The sequence below is a fragment of the Sander vitreus genome, chromosome 14 (genome assembly GCF_031162955.1).
Source record: "Sander vitreus isolate 19-12246 chromosome 14, sanVit1, whole genome shotgun sequence".
Taxonomy (NCBI): domain Eukaryota; kingdom Metazoa; phylum Chordata; class Actinopteri; order Perciformes; family Percidae; genus Sander; species Sander vitreus.
The window spans coordinates 2,049,554-2,074,605 of record NC_135868.1 but is presented as its reverse complement, the minus strand read 5'-3'; the positions used below and the strand labels follow the sequence as shown (position 1 = coordinate 2,074,605).

The 25,052-nt window shown below is 42.6% G+C and overlaps 1 protein-coding gene across 1 annotated transcript; it reads left to right on the top strand.

The window, feature by feature from the left end:
• Window positions 1–12,995: 12,995 nt before the first annotated feature.
• LOC144528575 (uncharacterized) lies at window positions 12,996–25,038 on the top strand. The gene is made up of 3 exons (XM_078267249.1): window positions 12,996–13,244; window positions 19,065–19,292; window positions 23,416–25,038. Exons 1-3 carry the CDS (start codon window positions 13,052–13,054, stop codon window positions 24,429–24,431), a joined length of 1,437 nt encoding a protein of 478 aa, XP_078123375.1. The 5' UTR covers window positions 12,996–13,051; the 3' UTR covers window positions 24,432–25,038.
• Window positions 25,039–25,052: the final 14 nt, after the last annotated feature.

Genomic DNA, 25,052 nt, shown 5'->3' with positions numbered 1-25,052 from the left:
ATCAGGCCCAGGAGCCTTCCCTATTTTTTACAGATTTAAAAACTGTGACGTGTCAATGACTGAGAACTGATGTGCTTGCATGCTGAACGGATTCCCAGTTGGAGATAATGTGTCTGTGTGTGTGTTCCTAGTTGGAGGTACTTTGACGTGCACATCCCCAGTTGGAGATGGTCCCAGCGCCAGTGTCTCAGCAGCGCATTCAAAATGAGCATAAAAAAAGTCATCTGGGAAGGAAGCAGAAGTTGTTGTGACGCCACTAGGTTTGGCCTTGTAGCTAGTAACCGCTTGTAGGCCTTGCCAAACACGCCTAGAGTCCCCTTCAGAACAATATCGCTCTATCTTGTCCCAGTGTTTTTAGCGGACTTGATTGCATTCCTAAGATCGTATCTCGCGTTCTTGTAACGAGCATTGTCCCCAGATTTAAAAGCCACTGTTCTCTCATACAGTTCACGCGTACATCACTGTTTACCCACGGTTTTTCGTTTGGATAAACGCGAAAGGTACTCATGGGAATACAGCTGTCCACACAGAATTTAACATAGTCAGTAACTGCCTCAGTGTACTTATGCAAGGTAGCAGAATCACTGAAACAATGTCATCAATTACATTAATACGTCGATTAGCATAATTTGTGTCGATGCATTGGAATAGAGGGAGATGGCAGCCCCCATAAAGGCCCTGACACCAAGCCGACGGCCAGGTACTAGTGGCGACGACGGCTGACTGTGGTGTCGCCTCACGTCGGCACTCGTCGCTGGTCGTCTTGGCCAAAAAATAGCACTTCTAACATACCACAGAGACTACAGCCGATGGCCATGTACAACGTACGTTCTGCGCACACAGTACATAAACCGGATAACGTTGCTGTGATACCCACAACAAACAGGGTTTGCTCGAAGAGCATGCAGAGCCTACGGTAAGACGGCGGTAACCGAGAGATGGCTAACCAGACTGTACCTTTCCCATTCTGTTATCCGTTCTCTCGGCAAGGAAGTCTCCCTATGTGGGAGCGAAGCAGAACTACCAAACTGCCGGCTGCAGGCTCATTAGCTAACGTTAGCTTGCTAATTTCACCCACCCAAATTGCCCTCATTATACACTGGTTACAGAAAATTAGCCAAACAAAATTGTCACTTATCTGGCGAAAGCAATGTGCTTTCCTTCCATTTGACAACGGCGTGTGAATTAAGAGAAAGAGAGGTCTATTACGGTCTTTATATTAAACATCACGATACAGGATATAAGTTTTTCAATGTTAGTTTATTTTGTAATATGTAGGTATGTAGAGATCTTTTTAGAAGACATGTTATTGTTGCCTCTCTGGGAACCATCACCTTATCGTGGTGGAGAGGTTTGTGTGTCCCTATGAACCTGAGGGCTGTGTTGTCTGGAGCTTTGCGCTCCTGGTAGGGTCTCCCAAGGCAAAGTGGTCTCAGGTGAGGGGCCAGACAAAGAATGGTTCAAAAACCCTATGAGAAATCGAGGTAGAGATGGAGTGACCCTGCCCGGAGGAAGCCCGGGGCCCCCGTCTGGAGCCAGGCCCAGATGGAGGGCTTGTCAGCGAGCGTCTGGTGGCCGGGTTTGCCACGAAGCCCGGCCGGGCATAGCCCGAAAAAGCTACATGGCAGACATCTCTCCATCCCATGGGCCCACCACCTGTGGGAGGAACCGCTGGGGTCGGGTGCGCTGCTACACGGGTGGCAATGAAGGTCAGGGGCCTCGACGGACCAGACCCGGGCAGCCGACGCTGGCTCTGGGGACATGGAATGTCACCTCTCTGTGGGGGAAGGAGCCGGAACTTGTGCGGGAGGTGGAGCGCTACCGGTTAGATCTGGTGGGGCTTCTCTCTACGCACAGTCTCGGTTCTGGAACCATACTCCTGGATAGGGGTTGGACTCTTTTCTTCTCCGGAGTTGCCCAGGGTGTGAGGCGCCGGGCGGGTGTGGGGATACTCACAAGCCCCCGGCTGAGCACCGCTACGTTGGAGTTTAACCCGGTGGACGAGAGGGTTGCCTCCCTACGCCTGTGGGTTGTGGGGGGGGACTCTGACTGTTGTTTGTGCATATGCACCAAACAAGAGTTCGGAGTTTTCGGCCTTCTTGGAGACCTTGAGTGGAGTCCTGCATGGGTCTCCAGTGGGGGGACTCCATAGTTCTGCTGGGGGGGGACTTCAACGCGCACATGGGCAGTGATGGAGACACATGGAGAGGCGTGATTGGGAGGAACGGCCTTCCCTGATCTAAACCAGAGTGGTTGTTTGTTGTTGGACTTCTGTGCTAGTCATGGATTGTCTATAACGAACACCATGTTCGAACATAGGGATGCTCATAAGTGTACTTGGTACCAGAGCACCCTAGGCCAAAGGTCAATGATCGATTTTATAATCATTTCATCTGATCTGAGGCCGTATGTTTTTGGACACTCGGGTGAAGAGAGGGGCGGCGCTGTCAACCGATCACCATCTGGTGGTGAGTTGGGTCAGGGGGTGGGGGAAGACTCTGGACAGCCCAAGCGGGTAGTGCGTGTAAATTGGGAACATCTGGAGGAGGCCCCTGTCCGACAGACTTTCAACTCACACCTCCGGCGGAGCTTTTTGTGCATCCCTGTGGAGGCTGGGGGCATTGAACCCGAGTGGACAATGTTCAAAGTTTCCATTGCTGAAGCTGCGGTGAGGAGCTGTGGTCTTAGGGTCTTAGGTGCCTCAAGGGGCGGTAACCCACGAACACCGTGGTGGACACCGGTGGTCAGGGAAGCCATCCGACTGAAGAAGGAGTCTTTCCGGGATATGTTATCCCAGAGGACTCCGGAGGCAGTTGCAAGGTACCGAAGGGCCCGAAGGGCTGCAGCCTAGGGAGGTGTTTCAGGCACGTCCAGCTGGGAGGAGGCCTCGGGGAAGACCCAGGACTAGGTGGAGGGATTATATCTCCAACCTGGCCTGGAATGCCTCGGGATCCCCCAGTCGGAGCTGGTTAATGTGGCTCGGGAAAGGGAAGTTTGGGGTCCCCTGCTGGAGCTGCTACCCCCGCAACCCGCTACCGGATAAGCGGACGAAGATGGATGGATGGATGGATGTTATTGTTGCAATAAATGTACCTACACAAGTAGTTATGTTGCCTAGCTATATCTTGTTGGACGTTTGCCTTCTTATGGTAGTTCTAGGTGAGATCTTTGAACGTCTTTTAAGAGTTTATTTCTTGCAAGAAAGGTTCAATACATCACAGCACAAGGTCTGTAAGAATGAAAAAAGATACAAAAGAATCACTCACTTAAAAACCCTCTCACAAGCTCACAGACAGGGTAGGGGCGTAAAATGAACAGCCCTGATTAACTAATAAACAGCTCACAGCAAATGGGAGGGGGTGAATTACTAACCCTTCTGACTATCAGTCCATCTGACCTCTGAATTCCAAATCTGGGACCGAAATGGGAGGTAGAGGAAAACCAGTCTCTGCACTTTAGATAAACAGAAGAAGAAAAAAATTTGGCTTTCAGACCATACATCAATATAGGGATAAAGAGTTCATGCTGCTAAAAACTAAAAAAAACAAGTTAATAGAAAGATATGTTTAAAGACAAATATGTGATTTTCTATTACCGGACATAATGTGCAAAAATAGTTATTCCAATAGTTCGAACCTGTTGTGTGTTTTTTAGAAGGAACATTTGACCAGTTTTTGACCAGTTTTGACAGCTTTTTGTGATTGATCAGATGAGATGAAAAATGAAGGGGGCCTTGTGTGTGTGCCAGTCACAGTCATTTGAACATTAATAATAAAATATTGAAATATTAATGATGTTTTTTATATTCATTTTGGGTTAATTGTTATACTTAAAGTAATAATAAAAAAAATCTTTAGAATAATATGCAAATTAATCGTTAGATTAATCAACTAATCGAAAAAATAATCGTTAGATTAATTAATGACAAAAATAATTGTTAGGGACAGCCCTAATCAGCATACAACAATATGACATGAGTGGTGTTATTAAAAGTGACGGGGGCGATAGCATTCTGTTCAGCACAAACCAGCCAGGCCTTCTCCAGGTTACAGTCCGCTTTCAATGACCTCCAGACCTTCCTGTTAAGTTTAAATCTTGTTCTCACCACTGTCAGTTACACTGTGAGTTATGAAAATGTCAGGGGTTGTGATTGTTGCTAAACAGAGGCAAGTTGTTGAATGGTGCAGTTGTCTTGGTTTTGTCTGACGTCCCAGTTTTCCTCAATTTGTTTCCTGCAGATGTTCAGCAGCTGTTGGTGGTTAAAGAAGAGGTTCCCCCTGAGCAGCAGGAGTGTAGCTCCAGTGTGGACCAGCAGGAGCCAGAGCCCCCCCCACACATTACAGAGGAACTGTGGAGCAGTCAGGAGGGAGAGCAGCTTCAAGGGCTGGAGGAGGCTGATATTACCAAGTTCCCATTCACTCCTGTCCCTGTGAAGAGTGAAGATGATGAAGAGAAAGCTCAGTCCTCACAGCTTCATCAAAGACAAACTCAACACATGGAAACAGAAGCTGATGGAGAGGACTGTGGAGGACCAGAACCAGCCAGGAACTCACATCCACTTTTACAACCAGAGACTGAAGACCAGACTGGAGACTCTTCTGATCCTGAGACTGATGACAGTGCTGATTGGAAGGAGACCAGAGAACCTCAGTCAGCTTTAAAATCTCTGAAACAGAATTCAATATGTAAGAAAACATTCAGCTGCTCTGAGTGTGGGAAAATATTTGGCTACAAGTCACATCTGAAGAAACATATGAGAACTCACACAGGAGAGAAACCTTTCAGCTGCAGTGTTTGTAATAAATCTTTTACACAGAGTGGAGCTTTAAACATGCACATGAGAATCCACACAGGAGAAAAACCTTTCAGCTGCTCACTTTGTAATACATCTTTTACACGGAGAGGAGATTTACAACAACACATGAGAATCCACACAGGAGAAAACCCTTTCAGCTGCTCAGTTTGTAAAAAATCATTTACACAGAGTAGAAGTTTACGGTCACACATGATAACTCACACAGGAGAGAAAAGATTCAGCTGCAGTGTTTGTAACAAAAGTGATCCACACAGGAGAAAAACCCTTTCAGCTGCTCAGTTTGTAATACAAATCATTTACACAGAGTAGCAAAGATTTTACTGAGTTTTTACTACACATGATAACTCACACAGGAGAGAAAAGATTCAGCTGCAGTGTTTGTAACAAAAGATTTGCCCGGCGTTATGATGTCAAAACACATAAATGTGGTCCGATGGAAACAGAAGCTGATGGAGAGGACTGTGGAGGACCAGAACCAGCCAGGAACTCACATCCACTTTCACAACCATAGACTGAAGACTAGACTGGAGACTCTTCTGAACCTGAGACTGGTGACATGGAATAACATTTGTGCTTTTGAGTCCAAGCAATACTTCTCAAGTATCAAACAATAATCTTTATGTATCAACCTCTAGATAGAAGACATTATATTGTGTGGTAGGAAAAAGTACACTCTTGTTTTAAATATTGTATTAGATATTGTTTTGTCTTGTAATGTCTGTCATATAATCAAGAAATCAGACAAATGTAACGACCCAATATTTTATAGGGCCCACACATATATTCACTTCTTTCTAAGTAACGTATGTATAACAAGATTCACTATTAATCACGGTGACAATACTCGTCGAAGCTCGCTGGGAGGAGAGCCGCCTGATGCAGCTCGGGTGACGTTCTCGGAGGGAATGACAAGGAACTGTTAGACCCAGCGGCAACGAGTCAGCGGACTGCTAACGTTAGACCCAGTAGCAGTGGCCTGACCCACTGTTACACATCGCGGATAAAATTGTTTCGTAAAAGTCGTTATATTGTTTTAAGGACAATGACATTGCTGGACAGCTAGCTTGTCTTAATTTTCAGCATACTGTCAAATTATTTTCTACTGATTGCCAACTGTACACAATCTTATTGCCTTTGGACCTTGTTAGCATAGCGTTAGCTTTCTGGCTCGTAGCTGAGCTGAAAGGTTCTACGAGCTGAGCGGACTATTAATAGCTGCCGTTGCTAAGGGAGGCAACTCGTATTTAAGGTCCTTCCTATTTCCTGGAGGAGTGAACAACGTTTGCGTTGCATAAGAACCTTATAGGATGAGAATGATTGTTCCAGGTATTAGTCAAACCCTCGGACTGTAGCTAGGGAAACAGAGTTATTGTTTGGAAAAACTTTAGATTTCGATTGTAAAGTGAATTCAAATATAAACGTATGTTTTAAAAATGTTATTTGGCAAGTGACAATGGTATAAGCGGGTTAATGCCCGAAAAGGTGTCCGTTGTCAGGTATTAATGGACGACGGCGAGGCGTGAACCGACTGACGGGTACATTTTCAATTCAATTTTATTTATAGTATCAACAACAGTTATCTCAAGACACTTTACAGAGAGAGTAGGTCTAGACCACACTCTATAGAAGAAACCTAAGATAGACCCAGGCTCTTGGTAGCAGTCTCTGACGGTGCCGGTTGGGGGTGTGATGAACAGTGGCAATAACAGTCACAATAAAGATAATGGAACAGTGACTAGAAATAGTAGTCGTAGTAGTTTAGTAGTGGAACAAACTGGTCTGCTGCAACTCTCAGTTCTTTTAAATCAAGGCTGAAGACCTTTCTTTTTGATGTTGCCTTTCTTTAAATAACTGTTCATTTCTTATACTGAAGCTGTATTGTTGATACTGTATAACAATCTATATAAGCATATAAAGAGAAATTCCTATTGTATCTGCTTTTATATATTTAACTGTTTTAACTGCTCTTCAATGTTTAATTTCTTATACTGCACTGTAACTTTTTTTTCTCGTATTTGATCTGTTTTTGAATTTTTAATCTGTTTTCATGTAAAGCACTTTGAATCGCGCTGTTGCTGAAATGTGCTCTACAAATAAAACTGCCTTGCCTTTATGGCATAGCAAGGCACTGCAGTGCGTTACAGGATGTAGCATGGCACAGCAGAGCATAGCTGGACGTAGCAGGACGCAGCAGGACACTGGAGGGCACCGCAGAGCGTAGCATGGTGTAGCAGGGCGTGCAGCAGGCACACGGCGACAGCGGCAACCATGATTTTGGTGCCACCCTAATCCAAGGAAATATGCTGGGCAAAAAAAAAAAACCATAGGGACTCCAGGGAATAATCTCCCCAGAGCTAGGTTAGTAACAAGCATTTCTGGGACATGCACACAAATGGAAAGAGAGAGGAGAGAGAAGCTCAGTGTGTCAAAGGAAGGAAGTCCCCCGACAGTCTAAAACTATAACAGCATAACTAAGAGAGACAGGTTAAGGAGAGGAGCCTGGTTGGGCTAGAACTCTCCCCAGCCGGATCGGGCTGTACTGGCCTGCCTCCCTCTACTCTGAATAAATTATTGATTATATGGTAAATGAATCTGACGACTATGAAGAGAGCAGGTGGGCCGGGCTAGGCGGACGCTGCACCACCTCACTCCCTAACTATAAGCTTTATCGAAGAAGAGAGTTTTAAGTTTACTCTTAAATGTGGTGACGGCGTTTCCCCCCCGGACCAGGACTGGGAGCTGGTTCCACAGGAGAGGAGCCTGGTAGCTGAAGGCTCTGGCTCCCATTCTACTTTTAGAGACTCTAGGAACCACAAGTAGCTCTGAGTTCTGGGAGCGCAGTGCTCTAGTGGGACAATAAGGTACTATGAGCTCTTCAAGATATGATGGTGCTTGACCATTTAGACCTTTGTAGGTCAGGAGAAGGATTTTAAATTCAATCCTGGATTTTACAGGAAGCCAATGCAGAGAAGCTAGTACAGGAGAAATATGATCTCTTTTCTTAGTTCTTGTCAGAACACGCGCTGCAGCATTCTGGATCAGCTGGAGAGTCTTAAGGGACTTATTTGGGCAACCTGATAGTAAGGAATTACAATAGTCCAGCCTGGAAGTAACGAATACATGGACTAGTTTTTCAGCATCGTTTTGAGACAGGATGTTCCTAATTTTGGCAATGTTACGAAGATGAAAAAGGCTGTTCTAGAGGTTTGTTTTAAGTGGGCGTTAAAGGATATATCCTGATCAAAAATAACGCCTAGATTTCTGACAGTAGTGCTGGAGGCCAGGGCAATGCCATCCAGGGTAGCTATACCTTTGGATAACTTCAGTTTTGTTTGTGTTTAACATCAGGAAATTGTAGGTCATCCAGGATTGTATATCTTTAATGCACACTTGAAGTTTAGCTAACTGACTGGTTTCGTCTGGCTTGATTGACAGGTATAATTGGGTGTCATCCCCATAACACTGAAAGTTAATGGAGCGTTTCCTAATAATATTGCCTAGACATGATGTACATATTTATTATTGTGCTGCTGTTTCATTATTGCTGTTATAATAACATTGTTATGTGCAGATGTGCTGCTGTTTTTATTATGGCTTTGTTTTATATACAGTTTAGTGTATTGCGTGGTTTGTGTCTCAGTAATGATCAGTGGAGGAAATGTAACAAAGTACATTTACTCCAGTACTGTACTTCAGTCCAAATGTTGAGGTACTTGTACTTTACTTGAGTCTTTTCTTTTCATGCCACTTTCTACTTCTACTCCTCTACATTCATCTGTTCCAGCTTTAGTTACTAGTTACTTTAGTTACTCCACTACATTCATCTGTTCCAGCTTTAGTTACTAGTTACTTTAGTTACTAGTTACTTTAGTTACTCCGCTACATTCATCTGTTCCAGCTTTAGTTACTAGTTACTTTAGTTACTTCACTACATTCATCTGTTACAGCTTTAGTTACTAGTTACTTTAGTTGCTCCACTACATTCATCTGTTCCAGCTTTAGTTACTAGTTACTTTAGTTACTAGTTACTTTAGTTACTCCACTACATTCATCTGTTCCAGCTTTAGTTACTAGTTACTTTAGTTACTCCACTACATTCATCTGTTCCAGCTTTAGTTACTAGTTACTTTAGTTACTAGTTACTTTAGTTACTCCACTACATTCATCTGTTCCAGCTTTAGTTACTAGTTACTTTAGTTACTAGTTACTTTAGTTACTCCGCTACATTCATCTGTTCCAGCTTTAGTTACTAGTTACTTTAGTTACTCCACTACATTCATCTGTTCCAGCTTTAGTTACTAGTTACTTTAGTTACTCCTCTACATTCATCTGTTACAGCTTTAGTTACTAGTTACTTTAGTTACTAGTTACTTTAGTTACTAGTTACTTTAGTTACTCCGCTAAATTCATCTGTTCCAGCTTTAGTTACTAGTTACTTTAGTTACTCCACTACATTCATCTGTTCCAGCTTTAGTTACTAGTTACTTTAGTTACTAGTTACTTTAGTTACTCCGCTACATTCATCTGTTCCAGCTTTAGTTACTAGTTACTTTAGTTACTAGTTACTTTAGTTACTCCTCTACATTCATCTGTTCCAGCTTTAGTTACTAGTTACTTTAGTTACTAGTTACTTTACATTAATATTTCTGAACACTAAACTCATGTAGTTTATAAATTTGATGTCTTATTCTAAAGTAAACTAACCAACAATATAACGACTACTAGTCAGCTGAGAGGATCAGACCTTTAAACACTTAGTTGATTGACAGAACTCTTTGGATCCTTTCTAAAATGTGAGGATTTTTCCACATTCAGTACTTTTGCTTTAACACTTTAAGTACATTTTCCTGACGATATTTACAGACTTTTACTTAAGTAACATGTTTAATGCATAACTTGTAACATAGCACTTTTACAGTGTGGTATTAGTACTTTTAGGGATCTGAATACTTCTTCCACCACTGATGTTGTGATTTTGCCTCAGTTAAACATGGTGTTCTGCACTGATGCAGATATTGTACCCTACCTGTTAATAAAGCTAAAATTGATTACCAGCTTGCAGTTGAAATGTGAATACAGGGTTTTCTGCTGCTTTGCTGTTTATAGTTATATTTCCATTGTAATTGTTTTGAGGCTGTGGAGGCAGAGGGTTATATCTGGTATTCTTTCCACTTATATCTGTGTTGATGATAGTTTTATTTGTAGTGCAAGTGTTTCTTGATCATAATTAAAGCTCCATCGTGTAATAATTTCTCCCATCTAGTGATGAAATTGTATATGACAACCAGCTGAATATTACTTTCTAACCCCTCCTCCTACGGTGGCCGAACCTGAAATGATCTCCTAGTATCTCGACGTTGGTCTTGTTGCTTTGCCTGCCGCGTTGTCGTTTTAATGCTCTTTTTAGCCTCCCTGACGAGTAATCTCCCCCTGGCATCGGTCACAGCGCCACTGAGTGTAAGTAAGTCTAAATGTCAGATTCTACGCTGACGAGAATACTTTGATTAGTTGGTGGAAGTAATTACACATGAATGAGCTCATATTTGTGAAAGAACAAAGTTTTTTTTGCTAAGAATCAACTAAAAAGATTAAAGAGCAGCCTAGGGGCCCCTGACCACCTTAATCCGCCCCTGGCCATGAGCTCCACCTCCTGTTGCGTGAGAACACAATAGGCTCGTTGTAGATGAACTGCGCCATGCCTATAAAGTGGACGAGAGCAGGCAGCAGCAGCCGAGGGCGGGGACAAAATAATAATAATCTGACCAGATTTAGTCTCTCTGACTTCTAAACGTCACTATCAGCCACACAACATGTGGTTTGTACAGAATAATCCTTTAAATTAGACAAATAGCTGTTAAAATCCAATTCAAAATCAATAAAAATATTATATAAAATGTCATCACGTTGAGTCAATTCTGAACCAATCAGCTGTTAGATCAGCTCAGAGGGCATGCGTTTCCCAGCATGCCCTGGGTCCGCCTGGGTCGTGCAGTCGGTGAAAAGCAACTGCGCTGCCTGCATCTCAGAACTGCGGCCGCCTTGATCTCGTGAGGTCATCGTTGCCCACGTGTGCGTGACGTCAGAGCAAGTCGGGATCAAGTCGGACACAAATCTACCCAGCATGCATTGGGCGGCGATCGCCGCCCAATGCATGCTGGGCTAGGCAGTGTCGACTTGATCCCGACTACTCTGACGCAGTTCTGAGCATGAGGCTGCACAGTTGCTTTTTACAGACTGCACGACCCAGGTGGACCCAGGGCATGCTGGGAAATGCATGCCCTCTGAGCTGATCTAACAGCTGATTGGTTCAGAATCGACTCAACATGACGTTTTATATCAACTTTTTATTGATTTTTGATTTGGAGGGATTTTAACTGCTATTTGTCTGATTTAAAGGCTTATTCGGTACAGAACACCTGTTGTGTGGCTGATAGTGACGTTTAGAAGTCAGAGAGACTAAATCTGGTCAGATTACAGATCATCTCCAGTCTGTTGTTTATTAACATCAGCAACAGATCGCATGTACAGCATTTTAACAGCTACTCTGTCATAATGAAAACAACTGGAGACGGTGTAGGAGCTGATATATGGGTCTGATAACATTTTATTAAATTGGACCACAGTGTTTCTGTGACTTCCTGTTCAGCCTGAAGGCTGCTGGAATCAGCTGGAAACTGTCCGACTTGACAGCAGAGTTTTGTCACCGCCCCCCCCCCCCCAACGAGCCTATTAACTTCACCTTCAGACAAACAACAAAATCAGATGAAATTACACTGCAAGACCAAAACTTGTATCTTCTGTTTGACACATTAAAAGGAAAGGGAAACAAACTACCATCATCTTTAATTTGGTTCATTGGTTTTCTCAGAGCTCTGACTTTTTAATAAAGTATTTGTCTTTCTTCACATTTTTTATCATTTAGGGACCGTTCGGTATTTATGGAATGGACCACTGGAGGAAAATAGGGGAGGGTCATGTCTTTTTATTCTTTGCTGAGGGGAGGGTCATCCAACATTTTTCAGTCCAGAGGGGGGGGGGGTCACCCAACTTTTGTGTTCATGAAACAGCAACATTTCAAAGTGGCTTGTTTGGTGCATATTTTTCCATGTAGCTCTTCTCGACCCTCCTTCCCTACCAGATGGGTCTGACCCATGAGTTTGCTGGGGGGCAGGGGGAGCTGCCCCCCTGGTGGCTGAAACGGATAGTTGCATTGTTTAAAAAAATGAGTGGAATAATTCTGGCATGATCAGATATTTTAAATATCTTAAATATCACAAAACAACTAAACAGTGGTAGGTAATACATCTGATTTCATATACTGCTTTAGTAAAAAGAAATATTACCTGGCTGACGATGGCAGCAGCAGGACGCAAAAAATGAAAATGACTGTTGTACTATGTCTGGACATCTTACCAGGTTTCCTAAATGCCACATTTGATGTCAGCTTACTAACTGATTGCGGGTTTTGTGTAGATTTGGACTTTTATACGTTTATTCCACTTTGTTTAAACGGCGAAGTGGAGGAAGCCTAGTGACGAGTCCATAGCAACCAGTTTGTGTGTTGAATGTTACCCAGAGTGCCTTGCTGAATGGTCTCAATATTTTATTGTTTTATTTCATGTGAATACTAGTTTACTAGAGGAGTAACTTAGTATTTGAAGTAATGCAGGAAGTGTGCATTTAGTTTCCATGTTTATTGTGTTTCCACAATAATGTTAGTGAGTAAATCTACTGAAATGGCCCCCCCACCATAACAATGTTAGTGAGTAAATCTACTGAAATGGCCCCCCCACCATAACAGAGGAGTGGGATGTGTAAGATGAGAATGTAGAGGTTTAGTCATTATGTCATGGCTGTTAAAAAACAATGGGAATCTGTATATATTTGCTGGTATTTGCTATAAATTGCTGGGGGAGGGTCAGGCCTTTTTTCCAAATCGTTTTGGAGGGTCATAGAAATATTTTTACTGGGGAGGGTCATGTCTTTTTTGGCTAAAGGTCCCGAAACTCATCCGGTGGCCCCTTAAATAAATAACGAACAGTCCCTTAGTATATTCCTCCGTGTTTTCCAGAGGAAATCTGGAACACTTCCGGAGTTTTATTTTGAAGCTCAGCAAACTAATCTACACCGGAAGCTGTAGCCTTCACTGCGGCTAACTTCACACTTTGAACAAGATGGCGCCTAGCAGAAAAGTGTGTTATCAGAGTGTCTTAGTTGTGTAGAGAAAGAGGTAAAATGTGTAAAGTCCAGATGCTGAGAGCGTTGGTGGAGCAGCGACTAACTGCAGCTGCTGAAGAGATATTTGGGCTGTTTGAAAGAACGATAGCAGAGTACGAGGAGGAACTTTGTCGTTCAAAAGAGGAGAACGAGCGACAACGGGAGCTACTGGACGCTGTTTTCAACCCTCAGCTTCGGTTCCACAGAGCAGGTTTGGTCATTAAACCTTCAGTTGATCTTTCTCTCCTTCCTGTCATCTCTTCTCTCAGCATCGATATGACGATAGGACGGATGTAAATAAGCATTTGTTCATAATATCTACTGTAATCTTCGCTCTTTAACAGGCCTTCGCCAAATTTACCAGACTCCATGTAAATAATCAGTACTTTTATCATCGTAAAACACACTTCATTCAAAGTGGACAGAAACACAATCAAACTATTAAAAGCCGTCTTGGTTCATCTTTCCACTGTTCCAACAATCACCACTCTGGTTTGGTTGAAATTAACCCTTAATTCACCGATTTACATGTGGAGATATGCTGGTTCTACAGACGCTAAAAGTCCTGATTATTTACATGGAGTCTGGTGGAAATATGCTGGCTCTATACACGCTAAAAGTCCTGATTATTTACATGGAGTCTGGTGGAGATATGCTGGCTCTATACACGCTAAAAGTACTGATTATTTACATGGAGTCTGGTGGAGATATGCTGGTTCCCTACACGCTAAAAGTACTGATTATTTACATGGAGTCTGGTGGAGATATACTGGCTCTATACACGCTAAAAGTCCTGATTATTTACATGGAGTCTGGTGGAGATATGCTGGCTCTATACACGCTAAAAGTCCTGATTATTTACATGGAGTCTGGTGGAGATATGCTGGCTCTATACACGCTAAAAGTACTGATTATTTACATGGAGTCTGGTGGAGATATGCTGGCTCTATACACGCTAAAAGTCCTGATTATTTACATGGAGTCTGGTGGAGATATGCTGGCTCTATACACGCTAAAAGTCCTGATTATTTACATGGAGTCTGGTGGAGATATGCTGGCTCTATACACGCTGAAAGTCCTGATTATTTACATGGAGTCTGGTGGAGATATGCTGGCTCTATACACGCTAAAAGTCCTGATTATTTACATAAAGTCTGGTGGAAATATGCTGGCTCTATACACGCTAAAAGTCCTGATTATTTACATGGAGTCTGTTGGGTTTGGTGATGGTGATTTCGGGGCTGTTAACATAACATTTGTAGATAAACAAAGGTTCTTATTTAATAGGTATTCCCTTAGGACTGTATAGGTGATGATTACATAGTAGTGATGTTCACCTTGGAACCCAACAGCACAGTATTGTAACCACTGAGGCTTAAGGTCTTTTTATACTTCTGCGTCAAATCTACGCCGTTCTTACGCACGTAGGTACGTTAAGACACAAACCTACGCCGGACCCTACGCCGTAGCCTGATGCGCACCTCTCGAAAAATGTAACTACACGTCAAGGCGACGCAGACCGCAAGGACTGTGATTGGTCAGTTAATACATCATTTCCGGCATGTAGCTTTTCCGGTTTTCCCGTCCCTCTATAACGCCATTGTTTTGCCCGGAGTTGTTTGTTTCGTAAAAACAACGATGGATCAAGTTGAGGAGCGTCTTATAGAAGAAGTAAGAAAGTACGACCACCTTTATAACTCGTCTTCGGCGCACTACAAAGATTGCCAGATGGCAAACAATTCATGGAGGGAAATTTCCCAGAATGTTGGACTGGAAGTGGTGGAAAAGCCTGCGGGACAAATTTGTTCGTCTCCGCAAAAAGCTGGCGCCAAGAAGCGGTGATCCAGGTGGCAAAAGGTGCCTGCTTTATACCATTTTCTGTCCTGGCTGGCACCCCAAGTCAAGCACCAGGACAGGGAGTCGAATTTCGAATCTAAGGTAAATATAAGATCATTGTTTACCTCTGTTTTGTGTGGGCTACTAAGCGAGCTAGCTAACAATGCTATCAGGTTGTCCAAATACATGTCGCCATGGTACATAGTCTGTAACGTCTGTGCAAACAAAATGTAACATAACATAGCATGCTGAAAATGTTGGTTTGATATGCTGTTTTTATAGCGCTAAGTTCGATTTGTTTACCTCTGTTTATGTGGGCTACTAAGCTAACAATGCTATCAGTTTGTCCATATACGTGTTGCCATGGTACATAGTACATAGTCTGTAAATGTTGTTTTGATATGCTGTTTTCATAGCGCTGCTAATTCCATATCTTGTAACAGACTTCTGGTCGCAAATCACACTGCATAGACCACAATTTAATTACCTGCACAGACAAAGACCAACCAACTCTCTCTTTGTCTTTCACAGGAACAGACCTCAACAACAACATCCTCAGATTCCGACTCTGTGCCATCCACTTCACTTACTGAGCCATCCTCAGTGCCCCCCCAGCCACCAGCCTCACCTGCACAGCCATTGTCAACCCAACCACCACCACCTGTGTCTGCTGTGTGTGGGTCCCCACTTTCAATGCTGCCAGAGTCACCTGTGTCCCGAGTGGGGTTGAAACGGAAGAGGAACCCGGATGACTGGCTGGTAAAGCAGATGGCGCAGCTAGATGAACGCCGGATGGACCTCCCAAGAGAAGCTGCTGCAGGACACCGGCGACGAGTGTAGCAGATTTGTCCAGACAGTTGCTGATCTGCTACGGAGGGTGCCAGAGGGCCGGAGGTCTGATGTCATGTTCAATATGTGCAAGATGCTGTATGACAGCAGACAGCAGCATGACTGAACCCTGCACCCTTCTACTGATTCAGTGCACTTTTGTAAATGGTTACAATTTCCATATGTTGTATATTACAGTAAAGTTGTGTGTTGTTTTTTTATATTTCTTGTACTTAAACCTTTGCCCTTTGTTTTTGGCACTTTACTTATTTTTACATTAATAAATCCAAGTTTGTTTTGAAATAAGTTTGTTTATTTACAATTCAACATTCATGGTTACATCGTGGTATCATAATCAGAAAAAGCTTCATTGCCAAGTACGTTTTTTAATGAGGAACTTGTTTTGGTGTTGTAGGTACATGTCACACATTCTCTAAATGTAAGAAGGTTAAGAAAATCAAGTATTAGAATATAAGTATAACATAGATACACACAGAGCAGTACAGCAGAGTAAGTACAGTGGCATGTAGAGCCAGAGGTGGAGTGTTGTGTATATCACTCATATATATATCTCACTCATTGACCAAGTGTGCCACGGCACACTACATCATCCTGCCATGGCACAGTTCCATGTGGAGACTGAAAAAAAAGCCTTCAGGTCATTCCGAACAGCTATGGCAGCTCGGGTGGAACGGGCACTGGACATCTGTGTTGGATCTACAGGGGCAAAGTTTGTGTCGTCTACCACCATTCTGCACCACTCTCCAGAGTCACAGTCTGCAAAATGTGGGGGTACGTATCGGCTCCCTGGGGTGCTCACTTCCTCTGTGTAGGTGAGGTAGTTATGCAGTACCACACACGCTTTAACTACACTCACAGCTTTGTCTGGCTGGAACTCAATTGGTCTTCCCAAAATTCTCCACTGCGCAGCCATGATGCCAAAGGTATTTTCAATCACCCGCCTTGCTCTGGAGTGGCGGTAGTTGTAGATTTGTTTGTCTCTGGTCATGTTCACTCCTGTTAGGAAAAGTATTATTAAGTATTATTCACTGTACCAGAATCAGCTTTATTGGCCAGAAAACAAACAAGGAATTTGACTCTGGTAATCTTTTGCTCTCAAAGTACAACACTGACTTAACATATAAAGAACAATGAGTAAAAAACAGAATGAAGAGTAAGAAATATATAACCAAAAAAAGAATACTGTTAAGTATGCAGTATAACAAAACAATTTACAAAAAATATCCAATAACAGAGAGGGATCAATCAATCCTAATGTATAACAAACATGTTATGAAGCCGCAATGTACTATGCTTTAATTAATTGTATTTGCATACCTGGAAAAGGACGCATGAGATTGCAGTGTAGGGGGAAGGCAGCGTCAGCAACGATAACGTGGGGGATTTGGACTCCGGTCCCAGGAAGTTGAGCTGGTTGGGGCAGATTCAAGTGGTGGTCCAGCAGCATCGACCCAAATGCACTCTCTTTGAAAACGCCACCATCGCTCTGCCGTCCATATCCTCCCACGTCCACCATCGTAAACCGATACCTGGCATCACATGTTGCCATTAGAACAATGGAGTGAGCCCCTTTTGTAATTAAAATAGTCACTCCTGGCATGTGGTGGTGCCTTGACGTTAACGTGTTTCCCGTCGAGGCTTCCAACGCAGTTCGGGAAGTTCCAAAGTCGCCAAAAATCTGAAGCCATGGCTTCCCACTGGTTGGTTGAAGGGCAGGGCAAATATTCGGGCTGCAGTGCAGTCCACAGCGCTTTGCAGACCTCCGATACTATGGAGGACACTGTGCTTGCAGCCATTTTGTAGCCCAACCCTGTGATCTGTTGGCTTGCACCTGAAGATAAAATCTTCAAAGTCACTGCCAGTCTCTGAGCGACGTCAATAGGCATACGGTGTGTGCTCTGATGGTGTATTAAAGGTTTTAAACGACGAGCAAGATTGTCAAATCAACCTTTCGACATCCGAAAAATACTTGAACTGCATTTCTTCGTCCAAGTCCCTCAGCGGTCGAACAACCGTAACAAATTCGCCCATCGTTGTCCTCTCTTCGTTCACTGGTCGTATATACCAACTTTGTCGACGTCTTCTTTTCCTTCTACGATTTAACATTTGCAATAAAACCATTTGTTGTTCAATGTCGATCATCTCCAGCTCTAACAACACTCTCGCTCTTTTGCTCGCCATTTCCGGAAATGAAAAAAGCGGAAACAAAACAAACTATCAAAGAGTTTCGCGATTGACCCTCCGGAAACCACACAACGGGGTTGCTACCTCTAGCGTCCTGGCGGTGAAATGCACCGCGTTGCCAAGAAACAAGTTCAACATCGACGCAGAACTCTGAAAGGGTCACGACGCCGTAGAAGCGACGCCGTAGCAACGGCGTAGATTTGACGCAGAAGTATAAAAATGCCTTTTAGAGTGTGTGTGTGTGTCTCTCTGGCTATCTGTGTGAGTGAGAGAGTGTCTCTGTCTGTGTGTGGTGTGTGTCTCTGTTTGTGTGTGTGAGTGATCGAGTGTCGCGGTCTGTATGTGTGTGTGTCTTTGTCTGTCTGTGTGTGTGCATGTGTGTGTTTATAACAAGATACAAAAACATAATGACAATTCAAGTCCTCTTGATCGTCAGTAGCCACGGTGCCTCTGCTAAATAGTTTCAGGAAGGTACTTGTTTTGGTGGAACATGTTTACGTTTACGTCCATCTGTGAAAAGTACATCTCTGCCTGCTGTCTCTTTGTGTGTGTGTGTCTGTCTCTGTGTTTGTGTTTCTGTCTGTCTGTGTTTCTGTGTGTGTGAGTGAGAATGTGTGTGTAAGTGAGTGAGTGTGTGTGTGTGCGTGCGTCTGTGCGTGCATTTGTCTCTGTGTACGTCTGTATCTCTCTCTGTGTGTCTCTGTGTGCGTGTCTGTGTGTGTGTTTCTCTGTATGTGTATGTCTCTCTCTGTTTCTGTGTGTGTGTGTGTGTGTGTCTCTGTTTCTGTGTGTGTGTGTGTGTGTGTGTGTCTCTGTTTCTGTGTGTGTGTGTGTGTCTCTGTGTGCGCGTGTTTATGTGTCAGTGTGCATGTGTGTATGTTTGTGTCTCCGTGTGTGTGTGCATTTGTGTGTGTGTCTATAACAAGAACAAATACAAGATACAAAAACAATGACAATTCAAGTCATCTTAACTGGTGCTTAGACGTAGTCATATTTTAAAATCTCCAGTTAGCTTGTAGCACTGACTTCATGTAGGGCCCTATGGAGTCTTATAGCTTTTTAGAAACTCATTTTCACACTGGCCACCGAGCTAAACAACTGTTCTGGGGGAAACCTGCAATCTCTAAGCTTTAGCTGACATTATCTTCTGTCTGTTATTCAGCTTTGCCTCCAGATGACAAAAGCCAGATTGTTATTAAAGAGGAGCAGCAGGAGTGTAGCTCCAGTGTGGACCAGCAGGAGCTAGAGCCCCCCCCACACATTAAAGAGGAACAGGAGGAACTGTGGAGCAGTCAGGAGGGAGAGCAGCTTCAAGGGCTGGAGGAGGCTGATATCACCAAGTTCCCATTCACTCCTGTCCCTGTGAAGAGTGAAGATGATGAAGAGAAAGGTATGAACAACTTGGACGTGTTTATTTAATGTGTTTTTAGGGGATGGGGGAAATACTCTGCAGAAGTCCAGGGCTGCCCCCTCTGAGTGGATTAGTTGACTAATCGGTCTTTTTTAACAAGTTGTATTGGTGTCTAAACTTTACCTATTCTTTACTGAAGATGATGAAGAGAGAGGTAGGAACAACGTTAACAGGGTTTTTAGGGGAAATAAAGGGGGGGGGGGGGGGAATCTGCAGAAGTCAAGAGCATAAAAGTTCAAGAGAACCCAGTTTATTTTATTGTAGGAGTAGGGTTCCTTTCACATTAGTCTTGCATGTCCAGACCTTCCTCCACAGCGCTGCATAGGAAGGTCTGGCTAGTCCACACAGCATTCCTGGACGGGAGAAAAAAACGTGCTCTGGTTTATTGGAATTTCTTTAAACAAATTGTCGTGGGCGGTGCTAAGTGCCGGACGGAGCCACGGTTCCTCTGCAAAATAGTCTTGGGAAGGAACTTGTTTTGGTGAAACATGTTTATGTTCAAAAGAACATCTATGAAAATGCATCTCTGCCTTGTGTGTGTGTGTGTGTGTGTGTTTGAGAGTTTATATATTTTTTTAAATCTTTAAAAAAAAAAAATCTATATATAGATATCGAGATAGATAGATATATATATATATCGATATCTATATAGATATCTATATATATATAGATATATATATATATATATATATATATATATATATATATATATATATAGATACAGATCAACATAAAAAGCAAAGCGCTTTAAAACAATGACAAAATAGATAAACCTCCGCAAACACTTAAACATTAAATTCCCAAATACATTTATGGTTCTAAAATAATTGTTGCCAAAAGGATGACATTTTACAACACGATCACGAGAATGAACTACAGGACAATCGTATGTGTGTGTGTGTGTGTGTGTGTGTGTGTGTGTGTGTGTGTACCGGACTGCGAACCTGTATGATTTTCCAACAGCAACACCCGTTGTACCTGCCAGCGTTACTGCAGGGAAGTGTATTTTGATATGGCTGACTTTTGGCTATTACTTTTGACAATGTGTCTTATAACAACAGTAAAGAGCGCGGTTAAAGACGCGCTCCAGACCAGCAGGCTTTACAAACAAAGTTGGATTATTCACGATCCTGTGCCCAAACACTCGGTGGGTGAAAATTGCACAGACTTTTCGACCACTGTAAGATCACTGGACAGGACTGGATTATAGTCCAGACTCAGGAAAGAGCATTCAGAAAGACCCTGGATACGAAACACCTCAAGGATAAACATAACTTCCTCTCATAAATGGATCAGACTCATCCACATTTTAAATGGAGTTTACTTCAAGAACAGAACTTTTACAATCATCCGGCAAAATGGAAGGCAGTTTGGATTACCTTTTCTGTTCACAACCCGTGTACTGAAGAAAATGCTATGAATCAACAGAAACCTCCCTGAGGCTCAGACCCCGGATTCCCTCGCTGGCTAAATTGAGGCAGAGCTGCACTGCAGCACTAGGGGCGCCACGGAGTAGAACCCATCAACAAAAGCAGGTGGGCAAAGACAAACTGGCATATTTATGGCAGAATAGAAAATCTAGAGCAATCAAAATTATTCTTAACAACAGTACGTACCCAAATGCACCAGTTTGCGCAAATAATGCACTATCTGTGCAGAAATACTACACCTCCAAATGCATGCCTGAGAGGCCTGAAGGTATGTTAAATGCACCGCCATGGACTGGGCAGTAACCTCCCCAATAACAAAGCAAGCGGACATGATGGCGTGACTTATGAAATGCTGAAAACTACCACGCAAATGGAGTGTCCAACTCTGACCAATATATTCAACATCTGGAGAATGGTAAAGTTCCAGAATCATGGAAAGGGGCCCTGATCCACCATATCCCCAAAAAAGACAATATTCCTGACGATCCGTCTACATGGAGAGACATTTCCCTACTATCAATAGTTTATAAGATATTCATGAAATGTATGCTGGCACAAATACTTCCCTAGTTGGTACTTCCCTAGTTAGTAGAGTCAGGAAAACTCACATCAAAGCAAAAAGCATATATCAATAGGAAGGAGATGAATGAACACGTCTTCTGTCTTAAAACGGGAATAGATTACTTCAAACATTTCATCTACCAAGATCTTCACTGTCTTTTTGGATTTCCGTGACGCATTTGGCACACGGCTCCATAATGTCGTGCTTCACACATTAGACGAAATAAGACTACCACAGTTGTATGTGGACGTAATTAAAGACGTTTATAAGAACTCTTACTTCCAAGTCATATGTGGAAGCGCCCTAACCGATCCCATACGACTCAAAAACGACATTAAAACAGAGTGCCTGTAGAGCGCCATTAATTTTATACTGTCGATTAACTCCTGGATGAAATGGATGTGCCAGTGCGCACCAGCAGATGTTGCGGACAATGTGGAAATATTGGATATTATGCACTTCAAGGTCCTTTCATCTAAGGTATAATCCCATCCTGTTTCTTATACTGCGCTGTAACTTTTATTCTTGTATTTTATCTGTTTTAAATTTTTTAATTGCTTTTAACGGCTCTTTAATGTTTTATGTAAAGCACTTTGAATTGCCCTGTTGCTGGAATGTGCTATACAAATAAAGCTGCCTTGCCTGTCTGACTTAATGTGTTGAAAGAACGGAATGACTGGGCGGACAATGCTGATGGTTTACCCAGGTTGTCCTCCTTATAGATTTGTCGCATACTGTACTGTGTGCAGATAACTAGGAGTTGTAATGGCTTGCCTGTGGCCGACAAAACTCATTTCATAGTATCTAAGGTAGAGGATGTTGTAACTGCCACTTTGGACGTGTTGATTCTAGTACTGCTCCACTGTATGTGAAACTAGGCTTCATCCTGAGATCCGGGGAAAACTTCACTTCTGGCTCGAAGGACCAATTATTGAATAGGTATTCACTTAGGACTGTATAGGTGATGGTTACATATAGGGTTGTACTGCTTGGGGAAAGAAATAACAGTGATTGCTCCATGAAGTTGCAATAAAAACAGACATCCATGTCATTTACATAGGAGAATGTCAACATTGTCCAAATACAACAGTCTTACTAGAAATATAAAGGTACAGCTAAACTAGCATTAGCATTAGGAAGCCACATGGTGATTAGATTAGCTCAGCATCAACGAAAGTCTCACCAAAACACAGTGAACGACTCAAATAATGTCCAGATCAGACAAAAATCACAGGTTTTACTCACGGTTCATCAGAGACACACACAACTTGAACCATTTGAATGCAGTAAAGTCCACTTTGCACTCTGTTATTCTGACAAGTCTCTTGTTATGCCTCTTAATGTGGCTATATGTAACTTTCAGTTTGTGTTGATTCTAGCGGCCGCTTTGGACACAAGTGGTAGTGTTTTTACCACATCTGCTTTCGTAACGGTCTTTTCTTTACGGTACTTTATTGCCCACTGTATTACTGAGTTAGCGTTACCGGGAGGTTATATAGTCGCGATGAATGTTTTGCTCAGACAGAAAATTATTAATTTACAATAAGAGAATACGTTACAGATTCATCGTTTCATTGTAAGTGTTGCTTACAGTAACTTAGCTTACTTACCTGAGGCCTATTCTGGGTGGGTTTGGAATCATATACAATCCCGTAATTGTCCATCTGTTTAAAGCCCCACCGAAGTTGACTCGCGTTTTCGCCTGTCGTCACTTTCCCTTTTAGCTTAAGTTGTTCTTCATTTAATTTCCTTCTTTTCCTTGATGGTCCTGCCCCAGCATCAGCCATAACTACAGCAGATAACTTCTAAAATAACATTAAAATATAAATACGCCTAGCCTATAAAAATAAATCTTCTGTTACATATAGTCACTTTAATTACCAACTGCGCCACTTCATGCTCAACAGCGCAGTTGCATTATTTCACCACAAGAGGGCCCTAATATGTCAGTCAACAGCATTTCCAACAGTTTTCCAAGGCTGAAAAGGAAGACTAGTAGCGTAGTTTTAACCTAAGTAACTGACTGAACAACCAGTATTTATTTATAACAATCACAATCCAGGTGATAAGATACAGTTCCACAACATTTCTCTGTATGTATTTCCTGCAGATGTTGAGCAGCTGTTGGTGGTTAAAGAAGAGGTTCTCCCTGAGCAGCAGGAGTGTAGCTCCAGTGTGGACCAGCAGGAGCAAGAGCCTCCCCCACACATTAAAGAGGAGCAGGAGGAACTGTGGAGCAGTCAGGAGGGAGAGCAGCTTCAAGGGCTGGAGGAGGCTGATATCACCAAGTTCCCATTCACTCCTGTCCCTGTGAAGAGTGTAGATGATGAAGAGAGAGTTCAGTCCTCACAGCTTCATCAGAGACAAACTCAACACATGGAAACAGAAGCTGATGGAGAGGACTGTGGAGGACCAGAACCAGCCAGGAACTCGAATCCACATCCACTTTTACAACCAGAGACTGAAGACCAGACTGGAGACTCTTCTGAACCTGAGACTGATGACAATGCTGATTGGAAGGAGACCAGAGAACCTCAGTCAGCTTTAAACTCTCTGAAACATGATTCAAGATGTAAGAAAACATTCAGCTGCTCTGAGTGTGGGAGAAGATTTGGCTTCAAGTCAGATCTGAAGACACATATGAGAATCCACACAGGAGAAAAACCTTTCAGCTGCTCTGTTTGTAAGAAATCTTTTACACGGAGTGGAGATTTACCAAAACACATGAGAATCCACACAGGAGAAAAACCTTTCAGCTGCTCAGTTTGTAAGACATCTTTTACACGGAGAGAACATTTACAGGAACACATCAGAATCCACACAGGAGAAAAACCTTTCAGCTGCTCAGTTTGTATGAAATCTTTTACACAGAGAGGAAATTTACGGTCACACATGGCCGTAGTCCACACAGGAGAGAAAAGATTCAGCTGCAGTCTTTGTAGCAAAAGATTTGCATGGCGTTCTCATGTCAAAAGACATAAATGTGTTGTTCCGATGGAAAAAGAAGCTGATGTAGACGACTGTGGAGGACCAGAACCAGCCAGGAACTCGCATCCACTTTTACAACCAGAGACTGAAGATCAGACTGGAGACTCTTCTGATCCTGAGACTGATGACATGGAATAACATTTGTTCCTTTAAGTCCAAGCAAAACTTCTCAAGTATTGAACAAAAATCTTTATGTATCAACATCTAGATAGAAGACATTATGTTGTGTGGTGGGAAAAAGTACACTCTTATTTTCAATATTTTATTAGATATTGTTTTGTCTTGTAATGTCTGTCATATAATCAAGAAATCAGACAAATGTAACTACCCAATACTTTATACACACATTCACTTCTTTCTAAGTAACGTATGTTTAGCAAGATTCACTATTAATCATGTATCAATATGGGAGTTTATTCAATACACATTGGGTTCATGTTTTAATTTTGTGTATCATGCTTAAGCATAATTTAGGCCCAGCAGTGGAAAAAGGGAAGAAATATAGATTTTGGTAGTGGATAAGATGCAGCAGGCAGTAAACAAAGTCCAAGAATGGGCCATTCAATGGGGATTTAGAATCTCTGTAGACAAAGACTTTATTCTTCTCTAGGAAGACAAGTTTGTATGTAAAAATCTAATTATCTGGGACAGAATTAGAACGAGTGGAATTCTTTTAAATATTTGTGTATTTGGTTGATTAACTTGGACAATGCATATCCAAACAATTATAGATAAATGCAAGGAAGTGTTGAATGTGAT